This window comes from Parambassis ranga, chromosome 5 (assembly GCF_900634625.1).
Source record: "Parambassis ranga chromosome 5, fParRan2.1, whole genome shotgun sequence".
Classification (NCBI taxonomy): Eukaryota; Metazoa; Chordata; class Actinopteri; family Ambassidae; genus Parambassis; species Parambassis ranga.
In genome coordinates, this window is record NC_041026.1 from 26,847,694 (window position 1) to 26,874,027 (window position 26,334).

The 26,334-nt window shown below is 42.8% G+C and overlaps 1 protein-coding gene across 3 annotated transcripts in view; it reads left to right on the top strand.

The window, feature by feature from the left end:
• Positions 1 to 26,334, top strand: part of pdzrn3b (PDZ domain containing RING finger 3b) — a 79,461-nt gene that overhangs the window by 50,734 nt on the left and 2,393 nt on the right. For all 3 annotated transcript variants that reach the window (XM_028406225.1, XM_028406226.1, XM_028406227.1), the window contains 6 exons: positions 23,157 to 23,410; positions 24,054 to 24,141; positions 25,307 to 25,405; positions 25,492 to 25,554; positions 25,701 to 25,802; positions 25,991 to 26,107. In XM_028406225.1, coding sequence (XP_028262026.1) covers positions 23,157 to 23,410; positions 24,054 to 24,141; positions 25,307 to 25,405; positions 25,492 to 25,554; positions 25,701 to 25,802; positions 25,991 to 26,107 — 723 coding nt within the window. The remainder of the gene's footprint in view (positions 1 to 23,156; positions 23,411 to 24,053; positions 24,142 to 25,306; positions 25,406 to 25,491; positions 25,555 to 25,700; positions 25,803 to 25,990; positions 26,108 to 26,334) is intronic.

Consider the following 26,334-nt stretch of genomic DNA (forward strand, 5'->3'; position numbering starts at 1 on the left):
TTGCTGAGCTGGTTGAACAGCCACCAGAGCCAGAGTTCAAGGCCCCCGATGTATGCCGACTGCCCAATGAGCATCAGTTTCATTCTTACAGAAGGAAAATATGAGAATTAGTGGGCATTTGCTGGCATCATTTCTAATATTTCAAAATTTAATTGGAAACGATTTTTGCAGATTATGACAGAGATGAAAGAGTGATCTCAGAGGGTTAGTGTAGATTATGTAACCTCAGCATTTTAATGACAAATCTCATTTATTCTTCACTAAGCAGCACAATAGTATATTTGTATTTTGCCATGTTTAACAACTGGATGTCATTCCTTGAAGAGAGCCCTTGACACTTTTGGGATGCAGGTTGCCATGGTGACATGGTCAGAAACAGGTTGTGTTTCCTTGGCGACTGGGGTCTTGCCCAGTGTGTGCATTAGCTTCATTGTCATTGTCCTTTCAGTTGCTGCCTGTCTGATGGTCTCTTTCTCAAATTCACACACAAAGGTGCTTCTGAAGAGTTAAATAGGCAAGTTAACCTTATTACTGCTGAATCTAAGGGACAAGTCCTTGTTCTTTTCCAGCCTACATAAACCTTAACAAACCATATTCTGGACAGTTCCCAAATTAAGACTTTAAGACATCTTCTGATGCCTTGTCTTTTTGAGCTACTAAGGTTGGTTAATGGTGTTCCCTGCTCACCTCTTTCTCCCATTGGAAGCCTCTGTGTGGTGAGGCGAACCGCATCAAAGTAAAGGCGTTAGTGAGACACCCTGTCAACCTGTGGCTCAATGTTGTAGGAGGGAGGGGGTTGGCTAATGAAGGAGGAGGAGGAGAAGGGGAGAGACATGAGTTAAATCCAGAAATCTCTTTTGTTTTTCTGGCTTGCTGTTTTGGCTTTTTTTTGACGGTTTTATATTGGCTGGTCCTACTTTTCTGTTTGACATTAAGTTTTAGTGAAAGCTCTTTTTTTTTTCTTTTTGTCAAGTCAGTGAAACTCCCTTAAAGAGCTCAAGAATTAGGCTCATTCTCAAAAGCTGTGGTAAAGGATTGTTCTCTCTAACAAGAGTACACTTCATTGGAAATACTCCGCCAATCCAAAGTTTCCCCTTCGCCTCCGAACCTACACCCACTCAGGATATCTGCCTCTAACCATATAATCTGATACCACTCAGACACTGTGAAATGAATTGATAGGTTGTTAGATGACGAGACACAAGTCCACAGACAGCTGTGACACCACTCTCTACCCTGACTGAACCAATCCATTTTTATAAAGGGATTAGCAAAGGAACTGCTGTAAAAATCAACCTTTTTGTCATGGCCTGTGGTGCCTGATTCACTTAATCTGTACCAAAATCATTTTCATGTATCCTCGCAGCATGAAAATAGCCATCTAAAGATGATCAGGCATGCAGGGTTTTAAAATCAAAATACATGTAGATATATACAGAACATATGCATTAACTCTCTCACATTTAGCTGTTGATCCTCAGGTGTGTCAGTGTGTTCATCAGCCTCTGTGAGCTGCTGTCCTCAGCTGATCAGTCCTGCTGGCAGCACAGCCAACTGTGACTGGCACATAATACCTCTTCACCTCTACCATTCAGCTGGAGAAAAAAAAATCGATCTTTTTTTCCAGGCCGAGCAACGTCCACTGGCTCGAAGCAGTCTGAATGATGGTGTGTTGGCTGAGAGCAGTAGATAAGGAAGTAGTCAGCAGTAGACTGAAGAGGCAGTACTTTGTAGTGTGAAGCTTTGACAGAAATAGATGGAGCTGAAAGAGTGTGAACTTCAGTGAAAGTGAAAGACCAGTCAGCCATTGAGTGGTAAGCAATGGTTTCAATTAAACAAGAGCTGCCTTTTTAAATTTCTGTTGTTGAAATTAGTCCATCCCTACACTCTAGCGGCAGCCAGCTGCTCTGCCCTTCTTATTGTGAGTGGGGTTTTTTTGTTGTTGTTGTTTTAAGCAGGGGGTCAGAGTCACATGTGGTTCCAGGACCTCTCACCTCCCTCTCCTCTCGACTACCCCAGCAGGCTGTTTGTGTCACAGCTTGACTGACAGGTACAAAGTAACCACTGTGTGCTCCAAGGTCCTAAACTCACCCCTGTCATTCAGCTGCCAGAGGACAATGCCAGGCTGTCCCACCCACTCGACCTTCCTCTTTGTGTCCTTATTGAATTACAGCACAACTTGGCGCTGTGCGCTCTTAGAGTAATTGAAAACATGTGATTAAAAAAAGACAGAGATGTGCACCAGTGAACGTGACTCCAACAGGAGCAGCGGTCAGATGGAGCCTGTGAAAGATGATATCGGCATGTGGCATCCTCATTATGAGGACTTAAACATCCCTTTGTAGGTGTTAAGAGAGGAGCTGGGATTTTTGGAGCGATTGAAAAGGGGATTGTGCCGACCTCAAAGTGAGGTCATGTTCCAGCAGTCTGCTGCAGACTGAGCGTAACCTTTTAAGGTGCCTGCTCAATCTAGGGCTTGTCAGGGAGTCTACTGGGACACAGGAAGGCTGCTATACCTTTACTGCACTTAGGTCTACATATCCTCTGTTTTTAAGATTTTTGGGGATACCCTTTTTCTTTATGGGACTTGCTCATTCCAACCACAGTAAAAGTGCTAACCCTAACAGGGGATGGCTAATTGAAAGCCATGGCAAACATTTCTTGATCTTATGTCCAGTGTCTATACATTTTCCAAGTTCTATCGCTCTAAAGAACAAGGTAACTGCTAAGGGGATGATCCAAAACTAGTAGTGGACATCGATCCTAGTGTTCCTAGACTAAATAGCTAGACTGGGTATCAAATAATGGGACTGATCCATGGGGTGGATCTAATTATGTGAATTCTATGTTAGCAACATGAACTGTTGTAGACTGGACTCATAGCAAACACATGTAGCTCAGCTGTGTAGAGGCATGTCATGCTTTCTACACCAAAAAGTTCTCCATTAGTGGTACTGTAAAAAGTTTGGAGCATTCTTAGCAACTGGACTGTTGAGCTTCTTGAAGATATTGAGCTTCTTGAAGATATTTTGCTGCCAAATGGCCTCATCGGTTCTGATAGATTAGGTAGTAATATGGTGTTTACATGCAATTATTCCTTGGCTTCTATCAGAGTATTATGTGTAGTACATCCTTGTTTGTTAAAATAATAAAATAGAATTTGTCTTCTAATACAGAACTGTTTATTTGCTTATTAATGAATGGTTACACTTTTGTTTTATTCCCAAATGTCCACATTCCACCTTCCCACTTCTGTTGTGTTTGATTGAAGTGCCAGCAATAAGACATGTTCTTGTAAAGTAGGACAAAGGCTACAGTGTCCCATTAACGAAGAGATGGGGTTATCCTTGGGCCTTATTTCACACATCAGTATCTGTCTGTAGTGGCCCCCTTCTGTCATTCTGAAGTAAACCACCACAGGCAAAGATGATGTCTTGGTACAGGGTACAGGAGAGATAGAGGGGAGTGGGTGAGGTGTATAATTGTTGCTTTCGGGGAGTGTCCAAGGCTCATGAATGTGTGCTCTGTTCTCATTACTACCCTTGATTACCTTAATCCTCTGTCTGAACTCAGCCCTCTCACACGCACCAAGGGATCTGAGAGGTCAAAGATCAAACCACCCCCCACCCCAGATCGCTCCTAAAATCACTGTCTCCTCATTAAACTGCAGCCTTCTCCCTGTCTCTTCACTCCTCCTTTTTCCGTGCATGTCCACCCCCAGTCCCTGTTCTCCCTTTTACTCTTCATCCACCATTCCCCTCTGTTACTCTTTTGTCTCCCTCCACTTGCTCGCCTGCTCTTTATCAGAGAGGAGATAGTTCTGTCCCCCCCCCCCCCCCCCCCCCCCCCCCCCCCGCTCTCTCTCTCTCTCTCTCCCTCTCCCTTAATGGACTGGCTCCTCTCAGCATCACTGTGGTATTGTGTTCTGTAGAAGCAGCATTTTCAGGCTGCTTCAGTGCAAATGAAGCTGGAACTAGATGGAAATTACAGGCTTGGGTTCCTTAAAAGCATTCTTTTCTCCTCTTCCATTTGGAAGGGAATGGGGTGCTGAGAAGTGTGGTGGTGTGGTGGTGGTGTTGGAGTGGGCTATACAGGAGGCTGAATTTGCAGTTTTCATTATTTTCAATCAAACACACTCCCTCTGAAGATGTTTTAGTGGAAACGGTACTCAAGAAATTATATTTGGGTTAATGATGCTCAGAGCATGGACGAGAACCCTGCACTTTGGGGCCATTTCCCAATTCCCAGGCTGATGTGAATTACTGAGCCCACTGGCGGAAGCAGAAGTGTTTTCAACCCTCGCCTCTTATTGACATTTCTTATTTTCCTGTCGCAACCATTATTGCACCGCATAATGTACAAAACAAGGCTTCATTTTCAGCCACACTAAATCGCCAGTAGTTGTGTTCATTTGGAAAAATAAAAAGGACATTTTAATTTACAACTCTATGCACGCTTTGCCGAATAATATATTGACACATTAAATGCTCATATTCGCACTCCAAACACCACTTTGCACAATCATTTCAGTACTTGTATTGACACATGTCACAAATTAATTTTCCATTTGGAGCTAATGGCATTAGTATTTCCCTTGTTAAAAGCCTCGCTGTTTTGGATGAGTGGTGGAGAATAAGGACATTGTACACACTTGCATTTCCTGGGAGTTGGTAATTACATTTTCTTCGGGCAAACCTGGTTTGTATTGTCATGAGCAGATGTGTCATGGGAGGCATTAGTGAGAAGTTTATTGGGAAAATCTAATTCATTACAGACTACTTGCATAATCAGAGATAGAAAATCCTGCATGATTCAAACACTGTTTTTTCCCCTTACATTAGTTTTTTTTTACAAATTAGCACTAAAATCATCTTTGATCTGAATATTATTCCCCAAATTCAATTTAAGAACGATGCCAGAATATGAAACCAGTTGCAGCCTGAGCTTCTCAACCTTTTTTTCTCCCGAATCAGATCGCCGCAGTCTTGTAATCTTTTAAACCCCCTGCTACCCTGAGGCTACATGGATAAAGGATAAAGAGCGGGGACAGATAAGTCGAATGCACCGTATCTGTGCACCTATGTGTTTCTCAAAGACAATTTAACTTTCAAAGTGACTGTGATGGAGAAAGTGAATCTTGTAGTTCATCTAATCCGAAAGGTCAGCCTTCATCATCAAACCACATTGTCTCAGGTACCCGGCGGGATTTCTGGGTTAATGACGATATTTGATGTACAACTTGTGGTTTCACACCTCCTTATAAAGCACGGTTAAAGAGACAGCACTCATCCAAACCACAATAAATGTTGTTGTTGCTTTTAATATTTGGATGTTCTGTAGTCTGTATTCCAGGGAGAAATAAATCTGAGCAGGCATAAAGAACTTTGACATGGCTGAAAGCTCTTTCATCCTGCCTGTGTACTACCTCTGTATATGGTTTATTCAGCCTCACATGAAGTGCTAACCATCAGTCAAAGTGATGTTTAGTACGTGTCATCTGGCAGCTAGTGGAGCCTGACACATCTGAAGAGCAGCGGACATCTCTCTTTGATATTGCTCAGTGGTTCTGCAAAAACAACAGGGATGCTGCGAGTAGGTCCTCAGTGCCCATAAGGCCCTCGAGGTCACCGTGTCGGCCTGACTAATGGGCTGGGGGTCACGTAGTGAAGAGATTTACTGACTGGTCAAGACATTCAGTTAGCATCACTTGCAATTTCATCAAATTTCCTGTGGACTTCTAAAATCTGGAATGTGTGTAAAACATAATATTTCCCCCTTTGGGGCAGTGGGCGCATTTATTACAGCAGGCTGCGTGCAGTTAAGTGGGCCTGTCCATCTGGGTATTGAGACGTTTGAGTGATGTCAACCAACATGTCAGTCACTTACCTCTCAATGACCCCAGCTCTCACTCAAAGCTTTTCACTCAGAAGAGCACAGTAATGTAATGAAATTAGGCTAAAGGCTATAACTCTCCGGAACCTTTCACTCCAACAGGTTGATGTATTCTTGCTTTCTGCTGCAGGAAGTAAAGCAAATTTGCCATAGTGTACACATTGTCAAGAGGGTCAGTTATTCCCAGGCTCTATTACTCATTGCCTTATAACCACTACCTTCTTCAAGTTAGTGTCTGGTTACCTAGCTTCTATCAGGCTGAGCTGCATCCAAATGCTCATTATGCATTCATATTTAATTATGGTGGCAAAAAAGGAAGAATGTAATTTCACGCTTTAGCAGCGCAAACACAAAAGGTTCAGGTGGTGGTGCTCAGTGTGAATTGGGTGAGTGCATTGTTCGAACAGCTTCCATTTGGCTTCACCTCCTGACTACCTACAGAGCATTGTTCTGAAATTACTGGTATGTTTGTTTGTTTGTTTGTTTTTTTTCCAACATGGCAGTCTATAGTTTACACAGACCTTTTTTTACATGTCAGAAACATAAGGATTGGTGTGGTTTTTCCTAAAAAGTGTGATTTGTTTCTCTGGCCTTGAATGGGGCTGTAGTTGTGGTTGCATGTTTTAAAGGTTACAAGTATAGATGGCCTGTATCATTAAGGGCAAATGTTTCCGCTTGCCATCAGCTCTGACCCTTAAGCCTCTTCCAGCCACATAATGTATTCTGCCGCTTCTAAGCTACACACAAAATCTGCTGTATTTATATAGCTGTTATCTATGTGCTTTATAGTCTTTACATCTCTCATTGTCCATTAAGGTTCAATGTCTGAACAAAGGTGAGACGGGGATCTCCTGATAATAGACAACCAACTCCACTTTCTGAGACTCTGTGTCTTTGGAGAAATTCTCAACTGTGACAATACAACTGTAGTGGTGTCCAGATGTATCTTTAGCCTATTTAGTTATCTGATTGTCCCACTTATATTTCATTCTAGATCCATTTCACTTTGTAAGGTCCCAGCCTCTGCCTACTGTTTCACCACTGTGTGTGTGTACCCACACTTTCTCACTCCGCACCCAGTGAAGCTGGAGACTTTTGTTTGCGACTTTGGCTGCCAACATGCAGGAGCAGCCAGGAGTGATGAAGGCTCAGGGGGGATTTAGACAGTGACAGGACCTCTGTTCAGACTGCAGCGTTGGCAGAGCCCCACAGGAAGCCTCTGAGCGGACTAACACAGTCCTGAAGCCCTGCTCTCAGTACGGGAGAGGGGGATGAAATATGAACTGCTTTTAATATCCCTCCTAATAACTGTGTTGACAAGCGCCATGAGTTACCTATTGCAGGAATGTCATGGCATTTGGATAATTAGCACATAAATAGTATTTTTTTATACCTTGCCATCATACAGTGGTGGAGGCATTTTTATAGTAGCAAAGGTTAGGTGGTAATTTTAATGCCATTATTTGGAGCTAAATACAGGCTTCTCATAGGTGCTGCTAGATTGGAGGGTACATCAGGTTAACATATTCACAGCAGAAGCTAATGTGTCTGCACCAACACCGTTTCATATACACTTAAACCTACCTTCATACTGCCCTGCTTCCACTTGGCTCTGATGCTTTTTAGAAAGCTACAAAGCTGTATTTTTAAGTTCCTCTGTGAGTGATGTTTGCTTTTGTGTGGAAAGCCTGACAACCTTTTTTTAAGTGGTGAATCTTTCCAGATGTTGCCAGAGAGAGAGACAGCGAGATGCACAGTGTAAACACACACACAAAATCTGATAATTGCTGTTGTCACATAATATTTTGTGCATACCACCTCAGTGACCACACCACAACAAATTCCTGGAGCTGTTTTTTTCCAAACTCTAAAAAATGAAAGTGATTTTATGCAGCCCTGAGCAAAATAATGTGCATTTTACTATCAGACTGTTGATAATGGGAAACAGCCTGGGGGGAGTAAAATCTCCCAAAATATCCAGCGTCATGCAGTGTCTGGCTTCTGGTTTCTGAAAGGATGTATTATCGTAGCATTTTAGCATATCAGTCCTGTTAACATCCCTGTATACTTAAGTAATTACACTGAAGTGATAGTGATGGCATTATTAGTTGTTTGAGTCTCCAATTAGACAGTTTCAGTGGCTGTCATTCCTTCTGGCTGCAGTCCCTACTGGCACAGGATCTGGCTTGCAAAGTAAATAGGAGTACAAAGCTGACAGCTGTCTGATAAATTATGCACAGCCCAGTGTTTCAGAGGTGGGTGCACACGCACATACACACACAGTGATTCCTCATACGCTCAGGCCCCAGCGGTACAGTTGAGAGGAACTGGAGACTCATTAAACTCCTCCACACATTTAGTTTCTATCTGTGCCCCGTTCCCTCCTCAGAGGGCTTCGTGTCTGTCTCACGTTTCTGTCTTCTTCACACCTTCTTCTAACATCCCTTGTGTTAGCTCACTCAACTCTCTCTCACCACTCCTGTTTGCTCATCTGGTAACTACATTAACACAGTGGTATTACAGCTTCCTTCTCCTCTCATATCCTCTGTATTACAGGACTGATATGAAGAGGGAGGACAAAGCTATGGCCAAAAGAAATTCAGCGGAGGCCCTCTAATCACTGTCCGTGCTGGGCCAAACCTGTTGACTGTTGTTCCGTTGGGCATATAATTTTGATGGTTTGATTTTTGCCATCATGTCCTCATATGTAAAAACAGTCGGCTGACAGTGATTTCCAAAATGGAATGGAGGAAGTGGTGTCCAGACTTTAACCTCTAAGTCTGGTTTGTGTCTGAACGTTTTCCTTTTGTTTGCAGGTTTGGTCAGGTTAAGGCCCCGAATCCATTTGCTTAGGATTAGAAAAAGATCATGGTTTAGGGTTAGAGTTCTCTGCCATTACAGTTGGAGGCAGAACTTGTTACCATGGTACAGTCCATTGGAAGATTGTACATGCATTTACTCACAAGGCTGCAGGAAGCCTGTTTGTTGTGTAAAAAGTAATTTGTCTTGCCATAAAAATGGAAACTGTCCAAATCCATATCCAAAACCTTAAAAAAGCTGGTTTGACTGAAGTTGTGGTACTTTGGATAAACAGTAAACTTATCCTAATGTATAAAAATGGACGTGCAATTGTTTTTATCAGCCTGTCATATCTACATAATGGCTTCTTTAAGGTGGTTTGTGGTGATTTAAACTACTAGTGCCATAGTGGAACATTATTCCTATGAGCTCGTCCCTGTTTTTGTTTGTCATGTGTGCACAAACATTGGCCTTCACACCCATTACAAACCAGAAAGTAATCCCTCTTCAGACATCTTCCAGCCATGTTCGAAAATGTAAGCATCCTCCTGTTTATGTTAGTCAGCATTTGTGGCTCCTTTACCACTAAAACATATATAGAGTTGAGGACAGTGGAAAGTCTGAAGTGACATTAATTCATCCTGGTGCTGTTGGACACAACATTCACATTCTATACACCAGACACAAACTAGACCGTTCCACATAGGGATTCACAACATGCAGCCAATTTACTTTTCCCAGTCACTCTATCATTCCACATCTTCCTCCCCTCTTCCCCCTTCTGGTCCTCTCATCCTGCCATCTGGACGGTGCATTAGAGCTGTGTGAGACGACCTGGACATCGTGTTTTTTTTTCTGTGTGTTATCGCTCTCAGCCATCAGTGTCCAGTTTCTTTGCATGTTGCCACGTCGTCACCTTCTGCAGACCCACTTATGTCCAACTTTTTTTTTTAAAAAAAATCCTTTCTGATGACTAGACTTAGTATTTTTGGCACATGCTAGGATGAAACATTGTGGTCGGGTTACATACATACATTTCACTGGCTCTGCAGTGGAGCCATTACACAGAGTCCTTGGACACATTCTGTGAAACAAGCAATTTCAAGGCATTTTTTGCCAATTAGTCTTCTAATAAAAAAAAATTACTTAAAATCTACAATCCATTTAGTAACTTTAAGCTTTTGCTAGGGGTGTAATTATGAATTTCTGAAGTTGTGTAAAGGGAATAAATGAGCCCTGAGGTAGGGAAGACTATGCATTATGGAGTTATAAACTACATAAAGATGGTGTACACTGCTGTGATCACCACCTGATCCCACTGTGGCTCTAGTTTAAAGTCATGACTATCAAACTAGGCCCTGTGGGACACCGACACAACACCAGGCTGCCTCTATGAATATGAATGTTTCACCCGGGCATAGATCAAATGCTCAGGATCCACACACTCTGAATGCACCACACTGGTAATTGGGAGGGGATGTGGTGACCTCTAACCTTCGCGTCTGTGTTTTTGAAATATCCGAATGTTGATGTTTATTATTACAAACCACATGACATTATTATTATTTGATCTCGCAGACACTGAGAAAGGATCCTCTGATACTGTGTCATGTCTGGAGCAGTAATGAATAAAAGGTGAAGCTCTGCAACATATCATACCCCAACGCAGGGGTGGAGGGGAGAGGTTTTCTCAGCAGAAAGGGCAAGATATTCAATCAGCAACGACGAAATGATATCCCCGGACACTGACAGACCACTTTCTGACACTGAACAGCTCCTCAGCTGACTTCACTGCTGCTTACTGTTCATTAATATGCACATTTTTTTCTCTGCTACAGCTGCCGTAACCTTTGGGTACAGTTGTTCCTATCAGAGCACTGTCTCTGTTTTGACTTTGTGAATGGGATAATCTCAGTGTGAAAGAAAGATTAGCCGAGCAAGAGTGCGGCTCAAACTCGCCACTGATCCCAGCCCCAGGCACAACAGTATACGGCTAATGTGTGAGTGTAGAATTAGTTTTCATGCTACACAGGATGAAAGTTGGAGCCCATAGCGCTGAGACAAGCAGAGCCCACAGTTATAAGGAAGGATGTTAAATTCACACCGATAACCCTGTTTGCTTGAGGCCACTTTTTGTCTTCATCACTCCCTCTGCCTTCTTTTTTTTTTTCTTTTCTTTTTTTTACATTGTCCAGGATTCTGTATGGTTAAGGTTGTGGGAAAATGCTACAAGACAGATTAAGTGAAATCCCAGTTCAAGTATTCCTTATTAAATTTAACATTAGGTGAATTAAAAAAAAAAGCTTAAGATCAATATAGTAACAGTAATAAGTAAAAAACTTTAGTTAGTTTTGTTCGGGCTTCTCTATGCTTTCTGAGGCATTTGAAGAAATGTACATAAAATTTACTCGACAGCTGCCTGGAAACCTCAGAGCTTTGCTAATAATGTGGCTCTCCCGAGCTGTCGAGCTGTGGAAGTGCTGATAGATAGAGATCAGAGGAAATACCATTATCAGTGACGTTCAGGGTTTCTCCCGCAGGACCACCCCCACCTCCCGCCATGAAATCTATCCAGGTATGTGGCTTAGCACCGTGGCTTTAATTGAAGCAATCCTTTTTCGTTTTTCGTTTTTTTCTTTTTTTTTTGCATTGTGAGCCTGAGCAGATAAACAAAGGTATCACATGGGGAAATCTTTCAGCTGTCTTCTACTTGCAGAAATATAAAGGTACCAACAGATTTTGTTGCCCTTTTTGTCACCCCTAAAGGACATTTATCTCTGCTTGCCTGCATGGAACAAGGGCAAACAGTAGGACGGATGCCAGGGCTGGCTTATGGAGCCAGAGCCGCTCTCTACTCACAGGGCAGTGGACACTGTAAAGAGAACTCACTACGCTTAGAAGCTCCGCTGGGGAAAGTTTGTCTGGCTGCGCTGGAGAGGGCCAGCATAAATATTTATCTGGTTTATTTGTTTTTGTTGGCTCTGGGTTTGTGTATTTGGAGAGAAATACATGAGGAAAGAATGCTCAGTGTCTGTTTCTACTGGATTAGTATACCAGAGGTCAGCAAGTGCTAATTTAACTGGGACACGGAAAGGGCGTGCTGTAATAAAGCTGCAGAGCATAGATTTGGACGTGTAAGTCCCAAATATGTAGCCCTAAATCTGCTGTCGGACAGGAAGGCTTTCTCAGTCCAGTTTGAATTTTTCAAATTAAAAGTCCAGAACTGGAGACTTTTGAATAAAAAATATTTGTCTCATCATGAAATCAAAAGCCTCAGTTTGGTTGAACACAATACATCTAATGATGCTTTTTAATTAAGAGACATCATCTTGCTGTCATCCTCTGTGGTAAACCCCATTCATGAGTTCGCCCTGCTTCATGAATAATCAATGAGTGGCTGCTTAATAAACATGAAGGGGTGTATAAAGCTGAGCTCTGGCACCGGCCTCCTGAAGCTCAGCAGAAAGCTTGGAGAGCGACTCAGAGTAAGAGAGGGAGCATGTGAGGCAAGGAAGGAACAAGGGGGGGCAGTATGTGAGAGGGACGAAGCTGAGCCGAGAGAGATACTGCCACAAGCTGGGGGGAAGTCAGTCCTGTCGGCTAAAGTGCTTGTGTGGCTGTGGAAGAAAGAGACAGCGGACACAGGGAGAAGAAGAAGAAGAAGTAAGGAGATATCTTCTGCCTGTGTGGCTAGAGGGAGAGCCTGGATGGTGTGATCTCCTCCACCATGGGATGCAGCCTCTGTACTCTGCAGAAGCCTGAGGAGCAATATAAACTACTCTATGAAGTCTGCCAGGTACTGTTACCAAGCTTCTTCCAACATCAGGAGGAGGTGTTTAAGCTTCTTTTTTAAGGTGTTTTATTGCACTTTCTGCAATCTTGGCAGGAGCTGCTGTCCATTTTAGTATTTCAGGAACTTGTTGAAGTGCAGCTTCATGTCTCGGGGGGGTCACTGGCTGAGTGGGAGTAGAGTAAAGTGGAGTGGAGTTGTTGCCGGCTGGAGCTCTCGCAGCTGAGCAGCCTGAACTCTGGCCGCAGGGGTCAGAGAGAGGTGGCGCGCTGCTCTTAAAGGAGTGGAGGGCAGGAGGGGGGGTGGTGGTGGTGGTTGATGAAGAGGTGACAGCTCTCTCAATGCGTCTGCTGTAGTGTGCGCCAATCACAGCCCACCTCCTCATTGTCAACTGAATGCTGATTCAGAGCTTTTCCGAGCTTTAACCCCTGTTTGACTTTGGCTGAAGTTTATATTTAACACTCGATTGCTTGTTTTGCACATTTTCTTCACACCAAGGAAAATAAAGCAGGCTGTGCTGTAGATGCATCATTAACACATGGGGGGGTGTTCATAGGAGAGACCAGGGCTCTGTTTATCATTCTTCTTTTCACAAATTTTATGGTTTGAGCTTCTTGGAAAAACAAAAAGAAATCGCTGTTTTGTTTGGTTTTTGTTTTCTTTGTGTTAAAGCTTAGGACTGGTCTTGCTTTACAAACAGGCAAATAATGATAACAGCATTTTTTTAGTACTTTATATCACAAAAAAGGCAACTTAATCTTTAAAGAAAAGAAACAGTACTTTATCTCTCTGTAGAACAGAACACAAAAGCAAAAGCTGGTTCATTTGAAATCGGAGTGAAATTTGGCTGGCGTGTCGTTTGCTCCGTGACTGGCATGTGGTAACCCCAGAATAAACCCTCCAGCATCTCTGTTCTTTGTGTCTCTTTGCTGTTGTGTCAACTTTAATTGAGACAACACACTCAAGGCTCTGGTTTATTCATCTGAGATCTTAGATTCAAGTGGCAGTCAGTGAAAACACTGACCCCCCCCCCTCCTGACAGCAGTCAGCGTGCAGCTCTGACAGACGTCTTTGTGGACTGGTTTTCTGGTAACATGTTCAAAAAAATTTTTTTTCCCCCTTTCTCTCTGTCTTTTCATCCATAATGGTCCCCAGCCAAGTGTTATCCTCCTATCACAGCAAATTACATCTCCATTTACTGCACAGGGTGCCGGGTGGCTAGTGGTTGCTTTAAATGAACGTAATGATGAAGCTCTGTGGAGCTTGCTCATTATTCTTCCCTTAAAAAAACAGCTCCCAGGGAAGATAACAGGAGGGAGTCTGACATTGTGCCTGCAAATGCTTTGGCTTTGATCAAGTCTGTTCTGGAGAAGATGACTAAAAGGGTTTGGTTGTCTCAAAGAAAAGATGGGCATAATAAATGGATTACAGGTGCTAATATTGGGGGAGTTTCAATTTCTGCAGGCCTACTTTGCTCTGATCATCCTTACTTTGGACTTTAAGTCAGCGTGCAGATCTTTTGTCACTTGGCTGCATTAAAACAAACCCATCATCTGTCCTGTCAGACAGCAGAGAAGAACTGAAACTGATTATATATATAATAGGAGCAACACTGGTGCTCATGGAAGAGGCTTTTTTAAATGTCAGTAAACAGGGAACATGTCTATCAGATAGACCTGCTTAGCTTCTGCTTAGTGTTGTGCTTTACAGAGACATGGCTACAGGACTGTATCAGGATACCACTAGATTAGTTGTTTTTACATGGCAGGAATAAATCTGAGAGTTGTAAGAAAAGAGGTGGACAGCTTGTGACTATCAGGGAGCATTCTTTCCACCCAGACATTGAACTGTTGGCGCTTTTCTCATGCCTTGGTCGTTGTTTACATTGTCCCCTCTGCTTACCCGGCAACCATGTGGGACATCATCCACTTTCTTCATGATCTCTGGGGACATGATCCTGGAGAATTCATTTTATAATTTTACAAAAGTCATCATCAGAATCATCTGTGTGTAGAATAATAGAATGACTGATTTAGATGTTGTGCAAAAGCCTTGGATATAATAAAACTCATGCTGCTTTCTGTCCCTGTTACCAGAGTGTATTTTTCACCTGAGTCTGTCAAGTGAACAATGTGTAAGTGTAACTTGGATGCATAAACTGTATAGAAAAATGGATGATGTGGCTCTACCACGTTGAGTAGGTGAGGCTAAACTATCTCACTTTTAGGTGCTGCCTTGTTGAAAAAGATGCCATCTTTGAACTAAAGCCTGCACAGATGATGTCAACAGGTGAAGCCACATGGTTGCTGTTTTGCCTAAACACCCCTTCCTCAACTTTTTATATAGCTTAGCTGCTGATGTTCCTCTTTTTTTTGGTAACTAATAATAACTAATTAAATACAATATTGATCATTTGAACATAGATCAGTTGTGATAAGGGCTACTTAATAAGGTCATAATCTCTCAGGAAAAAAAAAACATTTGAGGAGTACTTTAAGTTTTTAGTTGGATCTTTGTCCCACATACTAATGTAGGAAGGAAGGGGAGGACCTATACTGCAGCCAGTGTTAATTTTGGCAGCAATTTCGGATTTAGTTTTTATTTTAGTCTTGTGACTAAAATGTCATTTGATTTTAGTCACGTTTTAGTCATCAACATCAAGTTTTAGTCTAGTTTTAGTCGACTAAATATCAAATAATTTTAGTCGACTAAATCTGCCGTGGATTTAGTCGACTAAAATTCTATGATATATATTTTTCATGAAATATTTAAGGTTTGATTGTGCAATAAAAACAGGCACAGCTTTAACTTGTGTTATTTGAAACAAACATCTCTTTATTTAATTGCTATGACCTTTTCACAAAAGCAGCAGTGAACAGTGAGCTGCTCTCCCTGAATACACTGTTCAGTCATGACCTTCTTCATGAATCCTCCATAACTACAGCAAAACACTTCAGTGACAACTTAGAAACAGGTCGCATGCTGTAAAACCATCAGCAGCGGTGTCTTCATTTATAGATTTTGTCACGTGTATCTTTGAACGGAAGTTAAGATGACTCGTCTGCAAATGTCGCTTCAGGTTTGTTGTTTTTACCGCTGATAGTCGCTCCGCACGGTTTGTAAACCGCCTTGATTGTCTTGAAATTAAACGTGTCTGTGTGTCTGTTCTCCTGTTTTGTGTGACCATGCATGAGGACGCCTTCTTCCAGCATCGCGGCGCAACGTCCTTACACAGAGAGAGCACTTCTGATTGGCTCTCTGCCGCCGTCTCCTGATTCGTCCCTCCCTTTCCACAAACAAAATTTGCTCTGATTGGATCTCGTCTCCATCAATAATTTCGTCTCGTTTTTATTCGTTGACGAAAGTGTCAATCCATTTCGTCTTCGTTTTTGGCACCGTGCGTTAGTTTTTATTTAGTTATCGTCTCGTTTTTATCAGCAAAAAAAGGTCGTTAACGAAAACTATGACGAAAATGATTCGTCAACAAAATTAACACTGACTGCAGCCAACCACTAGTGGTCAATCAAGATGTTTTGAACTCACTTTCAGGAAGCTGTAATGTTGTCCATGTTTATATACAGTCTATGGTTTAATGGAGATGTAAGAAATACTTCAAAAGGTTGTCGACAGTATCATTATTGCATTGTTGTCAATCAAAGCTGGAACCTATAGATACCAATGACATCTGATCTATTATTGAATGCAAAAGAAGTGACAAAACCAGATAGTGGGTCTTCTTATCCAGTGTGAAAGGAGGTTAACTAGTCAAGTTAGGCTGAGGAGCTCTTGTTTAGTGTACTGTGCAGGTCCTGTTTAAATACTAAAATAACTGGCATTTTAAATCTTAAAGTTCAGTTTAACCAGAATTAGTGAGTTAAAGTGATCAGTCTGTCACAGGTTACACATTACACAGCAGATACAACTGGTCGAACCCTCTGACACACTTCCTGTGTCTAATCATTAGTCTCATCCTACTAGAAGCTGGATCTGTAACCTTTTACTACGAGCATTAGTTAATGATGGCCAGGTGCAGACAGACAGTGTCTGACAGAGCAGACTGCTACGTGGTTTGTTTGTAAAGCACAGCATTCATTTTGTGTTTGATCAAAAACTGTTTTTGAGTCACCAGTGCCACTCTTATCACAGTCCTTTGCTTTTAGCATAGGCTGACATTTATTTTCTCTCATGTTCTGAAGGTGTTTTGTTAGCCCTGGAGGGTTTTTGAAGGCTTCTGTGACTTATTGTTTTGCAGCCAGACAGGAAATAAATTCATGACAACTAAAAACAAGTCTCCCCGCACCTTCAAACAGCCAAGAATTACAGCTGTCACAGATGATGAGCACCAAGCGCCAGTCTGAAAAACTGTGATTCAGACTGTGCTTCAGTACTGATTCAGCAGGGCTGCTTTGGAAAACTTACCAGTCTAGAATAAGAGTATACAGTATATGCTCAAAAAGAGCAGTGTTGTCATCTCTGAGATCTACACACAATGAAGATGAAGACTTTGTCTCAGCTGCTGTTTGCAGAGATCTGCACACAGGGCTGCAGGCTCATTAAACACTACACTCACAAAGCAGCGTCAGGTCAGTGCACCCATATATAAACCATTCAACTGAATGCATATGTACAGCATATACCATATGTGTGTGCAAATCCCCGGCTTGTCTTTCTGTTCCTCCTTTCTGATAATACAGACAGATCCTCTTGATCAGAGAGCTTGGCACAGCACCCGCTCTTCTCTACTCGTCATCTCTCTAAAGACTTAATAATCCACGAACACTTGAAATCTTTCCAGTTCATTAAACACCTTAGCTCCAAGTCCCATGTTGAAAGCATGAAAAATATGGTTTTACACTGTTTACTAAAAGTCAACAGACTGTGAATCATATTTTTACCTCCGGGCATTTTAGCAGTTCTGGCAGGATTAGGAACGCTTGCTCGACTTGCTAGTTCTGGCAGCCTTTTTGGATGGAATTCATTAAGAGCTTTTGTATCTGAATACATTATTGTCTTCATTTTTGTTTACAGCGCTGAATGTCAGTAGAGATCAAACATTGTTAAGGTCTGTTATACTGGAACAACACTCGATAAGTGTTTTCCCTTTTCGTTATGATCATTAAAGGCCCGAGCTGCAGCAAGCTCACTGCTCCCTTTTAAACTTGACCCCTCTGACAGCAGTGGACCCCTCGGCTCTTTCTTCAAAGCTAAAAGGTAAGCACCATGTGGAGATGTAAGCTCAGCTGCTTTTGTCAAGGACTTTTAGGTGGAGGCCTTGGAAACTCTGTTTGACAGTCCTTGGGCTCTTAATCTCTCCAGAAGCACTCTGTAATGGCCGTGGCGCCGTGCTGTGGTTCTTGGAGGGCCCGGAGTTTAATTAGAGCCTCAGCACAAGCCGGCTATTGAGGCTCTGATCCGTGCCGAACTGATCTGTGCTATTGTTTGTCTGCTAAATCCTTTGCTTTCTTAGTATCTGTCTTTCTCTGTCGATTTTATTCTGTCTTCTGTTCTTCGCAGTGGAACAGCATCTTAAAGCGATTGATCTGTTAAGCAATTGAAGCTTACAAATGAGCCCGCTGGAACATTTCCTATCTGAAGCTTTCCAAGTGCCACCGCCTAATTAGCCATATTTCTGATTGAAGGCTGCAAAAGATGTCATGCTCAGCTCAAGAAGCCAAGTTGTCATAACGCCAGATGGTCTCAGTGTGACATCTTCTAGACCAGACAGACTGAAAAATGAGATGGAAATATTCGTACAAGACAGTTCATAAATCCTCCTACCCCCCGAGTCTCACTGTCAGAGACCCCCCATCTTCAAAGCAGTTATCAAAAAGAAGGGGAACTTGCAGAGATGTAGCTCCAGTCCCGGCCCCTGTAATGAGGCTTGACACAGACGGCGTACAGAGACAAAGCAGAGATCACCAGCACAGGGAGCGGCCACTGGAGCCTGACACTGTGTGTTTTTAATAACGGCCAGGATCAGCCCTGGTGTGCCGTCACATCTGTTAAACACTGGAGCAGGTGTCTGGCTGTCACAGGGGAGCAGTCACAGGGGGACAGTGTACTTACTGTGAGTCTAGAGCAATTCAATTCAATTCAATTTTATTTATATAGCACTTTTTACAATGAGAATTGTCTCAAGGCGCTTAACAAAAACCCAGAGCCTGAACCGCCTTAAGTGGCAGGACAGGAAGAAACCTTGAGCAGGACCCGGCTCATAAGGCAGAACCTTCCTGTTGACAGTCAGCCGGGCGAAGGAGAAGAAGAGGTAGACAGGACAGGAACAAACATGCACAAACATCAAATGACAGAGAGGGACAACAGAGACATAACAAGATCCTGGCGATATAGCAGGGATGCCAGCAGTGATTTTGAGCTTTGACAGCATATTGAAAGCTGATCCATCGTGAAAGAATTCTACATATATGTGCATATCTATTCATACTCTAAAGAGATGAATTGAACTGAAGATGAACTGTACGTAGTAAAAGATGTTTGGCCTCTGTGAGCAGCTGTTGTCTCTGTGGAGACTTCCATTAGACGTCCTTCCATATTTTGTTTGTGCTGCCTCTGCTCCCTCTCTGCACTGTGTGGTTGACCGCTTTAAGAGCAAACTTGACTTTGCTGACTTGGACAAACAGACTCAGCCCTGACACTGAGCACAGTGTGTTTTAGCTGGACAGAGAAGATGTGAGATAACAGTGTTAATGAAGCCTACAAAATTGGTGATATTAGCTTTCACGTGAACTCCAGCTTTTACTTTGTGTCCATGTCCTCCTATCTGTTCTGAGGGTCAGACGGTGATGTTGTCCACTCCCTGCTCAGCCAAGCCTCAGATGTGCCAGTCTTGTAAAGGTTGTCTGTTTATTATTGTCCGATTAAGTTGTGAGTCCTTGGTGTTGAAATGTTAACGCAGGATCCCTTCATCCTTTTAGGTGATACTGGTGATTTATTATTCCACCAGCTCTCTGATGCACCCTTCACACCTTCATTTGGGCTCATTAGACTTGAAAGAAGCTGCGGAAGTCACAATGGAAGTGATTTGGGTTCTTAATTGATCAGCTGTGGATAACACAATGTCCCATGCTTAAATCAGATTAGGTGAAAGTAAACAGTGGTGTCTCTTTCAGCCAGCATTAAGTATTTAGCTGTTTGTTCTGTAATTCTTTGTAAGCTGGCCCACTGTGGTAAATAAAGGCTGCTGTGTTTTCAAGCCTCTCACCATGAAGAGTTTTCTGTGTGGTCAGTCAAAAGAACAATGTATGCAGTTTGTTTAAAAACACAGTTTAGAGATTATGTTAAAATGTTCCTATTGTTAAAAATGAAATAAAGGAGGCATTAACTGTGCAGTTGAAGTAGAGTGACCTACATTCAGACTGCCACTCAAACACGTATGAAAATAAGCCTTCAATCTCTCTATCTAGTGCTTGTCTCTCTTCCGAAATAGAGATTTTAAAGAACATGTCTAAGAAGGGAATCCAACCAGAAAGAGGAGGCAGGCGCCCCAGCTCTCAAACCCCCTTTTTGAAACACTAATCTATAGAGTGGAGTTCCCAGGGCTCCTTCTGCCACGCTGTGAATGGCACTGTGTGCCTGGCAGAGTTTCCACTCTGTTCACCTCACCGCGTTTCCCCAAGGAACTGAAACACTGGCTCTTTAATGATGTTCCTCTTTTTATTAAAGGATTATGTGGTGGTTGAATGGCCGTATCAAAGACTAATGTTACGTTGAGTTATTATTCTGCAGAGCTCGTATGAAAGTGATTAGGACAGGGGCGCATGTGACTGGTGACAGTTTTAAAGGTAGAAGTGAGCCAAATGTATCAGGGCAGCATTTTTTAAAGGGCTCTAGCAGCAGCAGAGGGGCAGGGTAAACAGTAAATTCAAGTTTATTTATCGTTTTCATAATGACTATTTCCCCTGTTTCATCATCATGACTCTCATAAAGTATGAAGCTCGATTTCAATGAGAACTCCTGATTAAATGAAAACCCAAGGCAGCCTCCATCCACCGTAATACAGTAATACAAAGACAATAATGAAAGCAAATGAGCCTTGTAGATAAGCATTTTTGGCAGCAGGTTAGCAATCACTGAATAGACATACACACAGCATCAACATCTCAATCTAGCTTGATTTGCGTTCCAGAGATGATACTGCACAGGGGGCTCGCTGCTCAGCTCACCCCTGCTGCCCCTAATTATTCCCCAGCAGGCTGAAGACTGTCATAGCAATCACATGAAGCACTGAGGAGAACCTAGATTTTAAATTGCTCTGCTGAATCCTATACATAGAGGATACCGGTTGTCAGTCAAACCATTGCTGTAGAGGTCAGATGTGATGTTTTAATTAAAGAAAAAAAAGGCAGTGAATAACAAAGCCACAGCTGTGTAAATTCCTCACCAGACACCAACACAACAGACGTTAGATTTAGCCCTGATTAGTGTGCCTTTAAGAAGGGCCTTGCTGCCCTCCTGTCATTAAAATGGATTTAACAGAGACCTCTCTTGGAGGATGTGCCAGAGGTTGACGGAGCAATATCTTGTGTGTCAGTCATCGTTCTGTCAATACAAATGACAGTGAGAGTGTTTGGTGTAAGTGAAGGTGAATTTTTAAGGCCATTTTGAACCTGTTGAAGCAGCGTTAGATTGGTGTAAATGGAGTCGTCTGCAGCAGCTGAACTGTGACTGCGCAGGTTTAACATGGCATAGCCAGATAGCTCAGCAGTGCCGGGCCAATGTGTATCATGTTAAGGGGGAGTGTTGTGTGTTTTTTCCCAGTGTGCTGCAAAAAGGCTGCTCCGTGTCAGAGGTGAGTGAAGTGAATGGAGGCTGTGGGGGGACTCCCCCCACCCCTCATCCCCACCCACCTAACTCACCCTGCAGAACTGGGAGGAGAATCCCCCCACTGAGGGCACTGAGGCAGAATGCTCAAGGCTCAACAAGAACGGGGCTAAAGGCTTTGTCTCTGGTTCACTGCCTTCAAGTGGCCTTAAGGATTCCTGGCAACCAGGTTTGACTGTTGGAGCCTACATGCAGGGAGAAGAAAGCACAAAGGAACTTGTCTTCCTCAGCTGATGTGCAGCATCATGGCTCGCTGTGGGAAACAAAGATAGGCTGTGAGGTCCTAGGAAGGCTTATTCTGGGTATCAGCTGGTTTATGTTGTCAAATCACACCCTTAAACTTTTAGTTTATTTCCCATCTGGACTTTTTACATTAATATTCTGTGATGTGATGATGTTTTTAAGAGTGGAATTATTCAGGGCTAACTGCAAATATATGAGCTATTAATTTTTTTGGCCAACTTTTGATGTAGAGGAAGTAGAAGTTTTAAGTCCACTGAGATGATCCAATTATCCTACAGGCCCAGGATTAGCATTAATCTGCTCTGGTTATTAGTGAGCACACAGCCTCCTCTGACTTCTCCTCCTTCTTCTGCCTCCTTCATCTTTTAATTCTATGCCTTTGCCTTCTATATGTAGTCTTTTATAGACATACGTTCTCAGTCTTCACGTAGCTCAGGTCAAATTTGGGTTTTGTACATATACGGACATCATTTCCTGGAGGTGTTTTAATATTGCTGCTACTTCTGATGTGCAGGACCGCATCTAAATCTGCAAACTATGCCATGAATTGGAATGAGGCAGCCGTGGCCGCGGGGCTGGCTCGCCAACCAGCCATGTGTTTATCAGAAAATTAATCCTCGAACACGGATTTGCATGTGTGTTAGATGTCAGGAGTAAGGAGAAGGGACGCTAAGGATTCATGACACACCTAATGACCTCCAATACTACATGGCTCCTGCCAGAAAGTGGATCTGTTCTAAGGGGAGGATGTGTGAGGGGTCTGTGAGAACCCCAGGTTTAGATGCTATCAACACATCCAAGAATCACAAGCCAATAAATTCCCTGTGATGTGGTGATTTAAAGTGGAACAGCAGCTTTGTGTAAAGCCAGATAAAGCAGAGCACCAGTGTAGGGATGCAATACAAGTTAATAAAGTCCACCAGGCTTCTTCTTCTTGTTGTTATGAGCTCATCTGCATCATAAGGTTCTTTGGTGGACTTCTGCTGACATTTTGGCAGGAACGAGAACTGAGCGTTGACATTTTGGACAGCATAGATGTGTGTGCAGACTTAAGTCTTCATTTCATTTTAAGTCTCATTGGATCTGGTAACACATTCTGTAGAGAGGCGGGGTCTGTGTTCATCTGTCATCAGCACACACAGGCTTTAAGTGGCTCAACCACACTTAATTAGCCTCTTCTATGAGACATTCCGTGGCCTTTTGCTCAAATTAATCTCAGGTTAACGCCCGGCACCCACTCCACTGTCTCAGACAGGAGGTCGAATTTATCCTCTGCTGAGAAATTACTTAGCTAAATGAGGGCTCCTCCATGAAGCCACAGCTAAAGACCTTGATTAATTAAAGAGAGACGCTTCCTAATTAAGGTCTTATTCTACTTGGTCCAACGATGACCCTGTAAAACAAGCTGAGGCAGTAATGAGTCATTTCTTAGGCTGCTGGGTTTGTGTGGGCACAGTGCTCATCATCAGAGATAATGATTACATCAGTTTGGTATAATGATTGTGTTCTTCAGGGAGATAGCAGAACACAGATTAACGAAGAAAAACTTCTGCATCATTTACATGATTTTCTTTTTCTCTGCTTCCTCTCTTAGGTCAACGGCAAGGACCTCTCTAAGGCCACCCACGACCAGGCGGTGGAAGCTTTCCGCACCGCCAAGGAGCCCATCATGGTCCAGGTCCTGCGCAGGGCCCCTTACCCCAAACTGCTCAGCCCCGCCGCTGACACCCAGGTCTCAGACATCAGCACCCAGACAGACATCACCCTGCAGCACATCATGGCCCTTACCAAGCTGCCACCAGCCTCACCCCCAATCACAGAGCTGGAGGAGTATCTGCTTCCAGAGGAGTAAGTGCCAACTTACATGAGCTTACCTGAAAGTGATTTAATTGCAGTACGGATGGTGTTTAAAGGTGTCAAATCTCCACAGTGTTAAAAAGGTCACTCAGACACAATCCGACCTTTCACCTCCATAGTTATTAAAGAGAGCGACACCTTATCTTGTTCTCCAGACCACACCGCTGTGATGTGACTGACGTTTCAGGGGAAAATGTCCCTGTCACTTATGGGTGATGATGGCTCCTCCAGGCCACACAGCCACATTAAAACCATACTTCATTTGCATTTGCATATTCCTAAATTGCATCTCTTCTGTCTGTGTGTGTGTGTGTGTGTCCTGCAGCTTGTAGAGCCTGGCTCTAGCAGCAGTTACACTTTATTGAATAATAGTGATTTCTTTAATTGATTTCCAAGTCAAATTAATAACACAAAATGTTAATTTGTGATTTGTGACCGCCTGTAGCTTCAGTTTAACTGATTCAAGAGTGATTTCTTCATTGAGTTCTTATTACTTCCTCCCTATTTCTCATTTATTTTTTAAACTCTGAGGCAAAATTAAGTCCAAATTGACAAATGCGTTGTCTCCTTTTTTAAATGCGTGTGTGTTCAATTTGCATTTCAATTTGTCTTACGCTCTTTTTCTTTTTTTCAGACATGCTCCTGGGCACGAGTACTTCGACCCCAATGATTTCCTGGAGGGCATACAACAGGACATTGAGCGTGAGGAGCTGGAATATGAGGTAAAACAACATCCTCGTTCTTGCATGCCCTCTGTCCTCTCAGTAAAGATCTAAATTTGGATAGAAGACCATCACTGCGACATAAGCAGACCTGAGGTCGCCTCAGTGTTTCCAGTCCAAATGCTTAGCCTGCGACCGCAAGTCCTGATCTATCAAAGTTATTGATGGAGCTCTCTCCCCACATACAGACACTGATATGTAAGCCAGACAGGAATCGAGTTGCTAGTTTGTTCCAGCAGATGCACAACGGTGACATCATTACTTATTAGTGACAGGACCTAATAAGTCTTCCTGGGCTCCTACGCAGTGGAGATGAGGCCCAGTGGCTAATTAGATGGCGCAGATAATAGGGCTGCAGTGATGAATCTGATGATGCTAACAAAGGCAAGATGAGGCCATGATCAAACCTTTGTTGTGCACCTTCAGTGACCTCCACCAACTCCAACCCCCTCCTATTAAAACCTCAACCATCTACTGCCTGATATTAATAATACCCATGGAAGGAAGACGGCAGACATGCAAACATTTCCAAGTTTCCACGCTGAAACTACAGACATTTAACCTCATTTAGACACAAAGGCTTGAAGCTACACTGATGAGTACTGTATAGACTAAATAAAAGCTAAAGAAAAGAAAGGAGGAAGGAGCCTATATAGCAGTCTGCCATGCTTTGTGTTTTGCTAACTAAACTATCTGCTGATTACAGCTACTATTTACAGAACAGAATTATTTCAGTCTTCTCTAACTCTCAGCAGAAGAGTAAACATATAGTCTGGATTTTTTTCTCTTTCAAGTCAGTAGTCTTCCTGGTTTAGCTACGACTCACTTATTTTAACCCAGGCCGAGCTTGTCCTCTGCCCTCATAGACTGGCGCTGCTGGTATCTTTCTCTGTATCTGTAAGATTACAGGTGTTGACAAGTGAAAAATGGCACTCTGCCCGTCTGCAGTCCACTGCATCATCTCTCATTCTGTCAGTGGGCCTCTAGGAAAGCCAATGGCCTCTCTGCGTCCAGCTGAAAGATTCATTACAGTGATTGATGGATCGCTGTTGCTCTGTGATCCCATTTCACAGTCAATACATTTAGTTTGTCCGCACAGCCATTTTCTGCACAGTCCTGAAAAAAAGAAACAACAGGTGTGTGGATTTAATTTGTGTCTTACCAGGAGGTGGATTTGTACCGAGCCAACATCCAAGACAAGCTCGGCCTGACGATCTGTTACAGGACTGACGATGAGGACGAGGCTGGGATCTACATTAGTGAGGTATGTGTCGCAGGGTGACACTGTAAGCAAATACAGCAGTGATAATGTTGACTGAGTCATAAGTCTAACACAACTCCTCACTTTAGATTGATCCAAACAGCATCGCCGCAAAGGACGGCCGAATCAGAGAAGGTGACAAAATCATACAGGTAGGATCTTAACATTAAACTTTAACTTTTGATCAATGATTACTAACAAATTATCATATTCTTATTTATTACATTTACATTTTTGTGTGCGTTTGTTAAATGTAAACAAAAAACAGTTCCTAAATAGTTTTTCTGCTTCCATTAAGATCAATGGTGTTGAGATCCAAAATCGAGAGGACGCTGTAGCGCTGCTGACCAGTGAGAGCAACCAGAATATCTCTCTGTTGGTGGCCAGACCAGAGATCCAGGTAATTAGCACATAATTATAGGTGTGAGCTCAATAACAAGATATTTTGTGTTAAAATCTCATTTGGTCACCAAAAGTTTTTTTTTTTCATTGCCTAAAAAAAAGTTCAGAGTCTTGATAGCAGATGGAAAACTGTACGGTTGAATTTTTGCACCTAACGAGGCGTCTCTTCTCTCTGCTGTGTCTCAGCTGGACGAGGGCTGGATGGATGATGACAGGAATGACTTCCTGGATGACCTCCACATGGATATGCTGGAGCAGCAGCACCATCAGGCCATGCAGTTCACTGCCAGCATGCTGCAGCAGGTAACCACACACACACATGCTAATGCAGGAGCACATGTGCACAGCATGATGAGGGTGAACACACACAATCAATCTGCACAAACACATATGTTCATGTGTAGATTATTTTGGCAAAGCCAGGTCTGCAGAGTAACAGATGTTCAATTGTTTTCAGTGTTTTCATACGGTAAAGCTAAGGATCATTTAAAAGTCTTGCATTATTTGCTTGTCCTTTCTCATTGGAATCA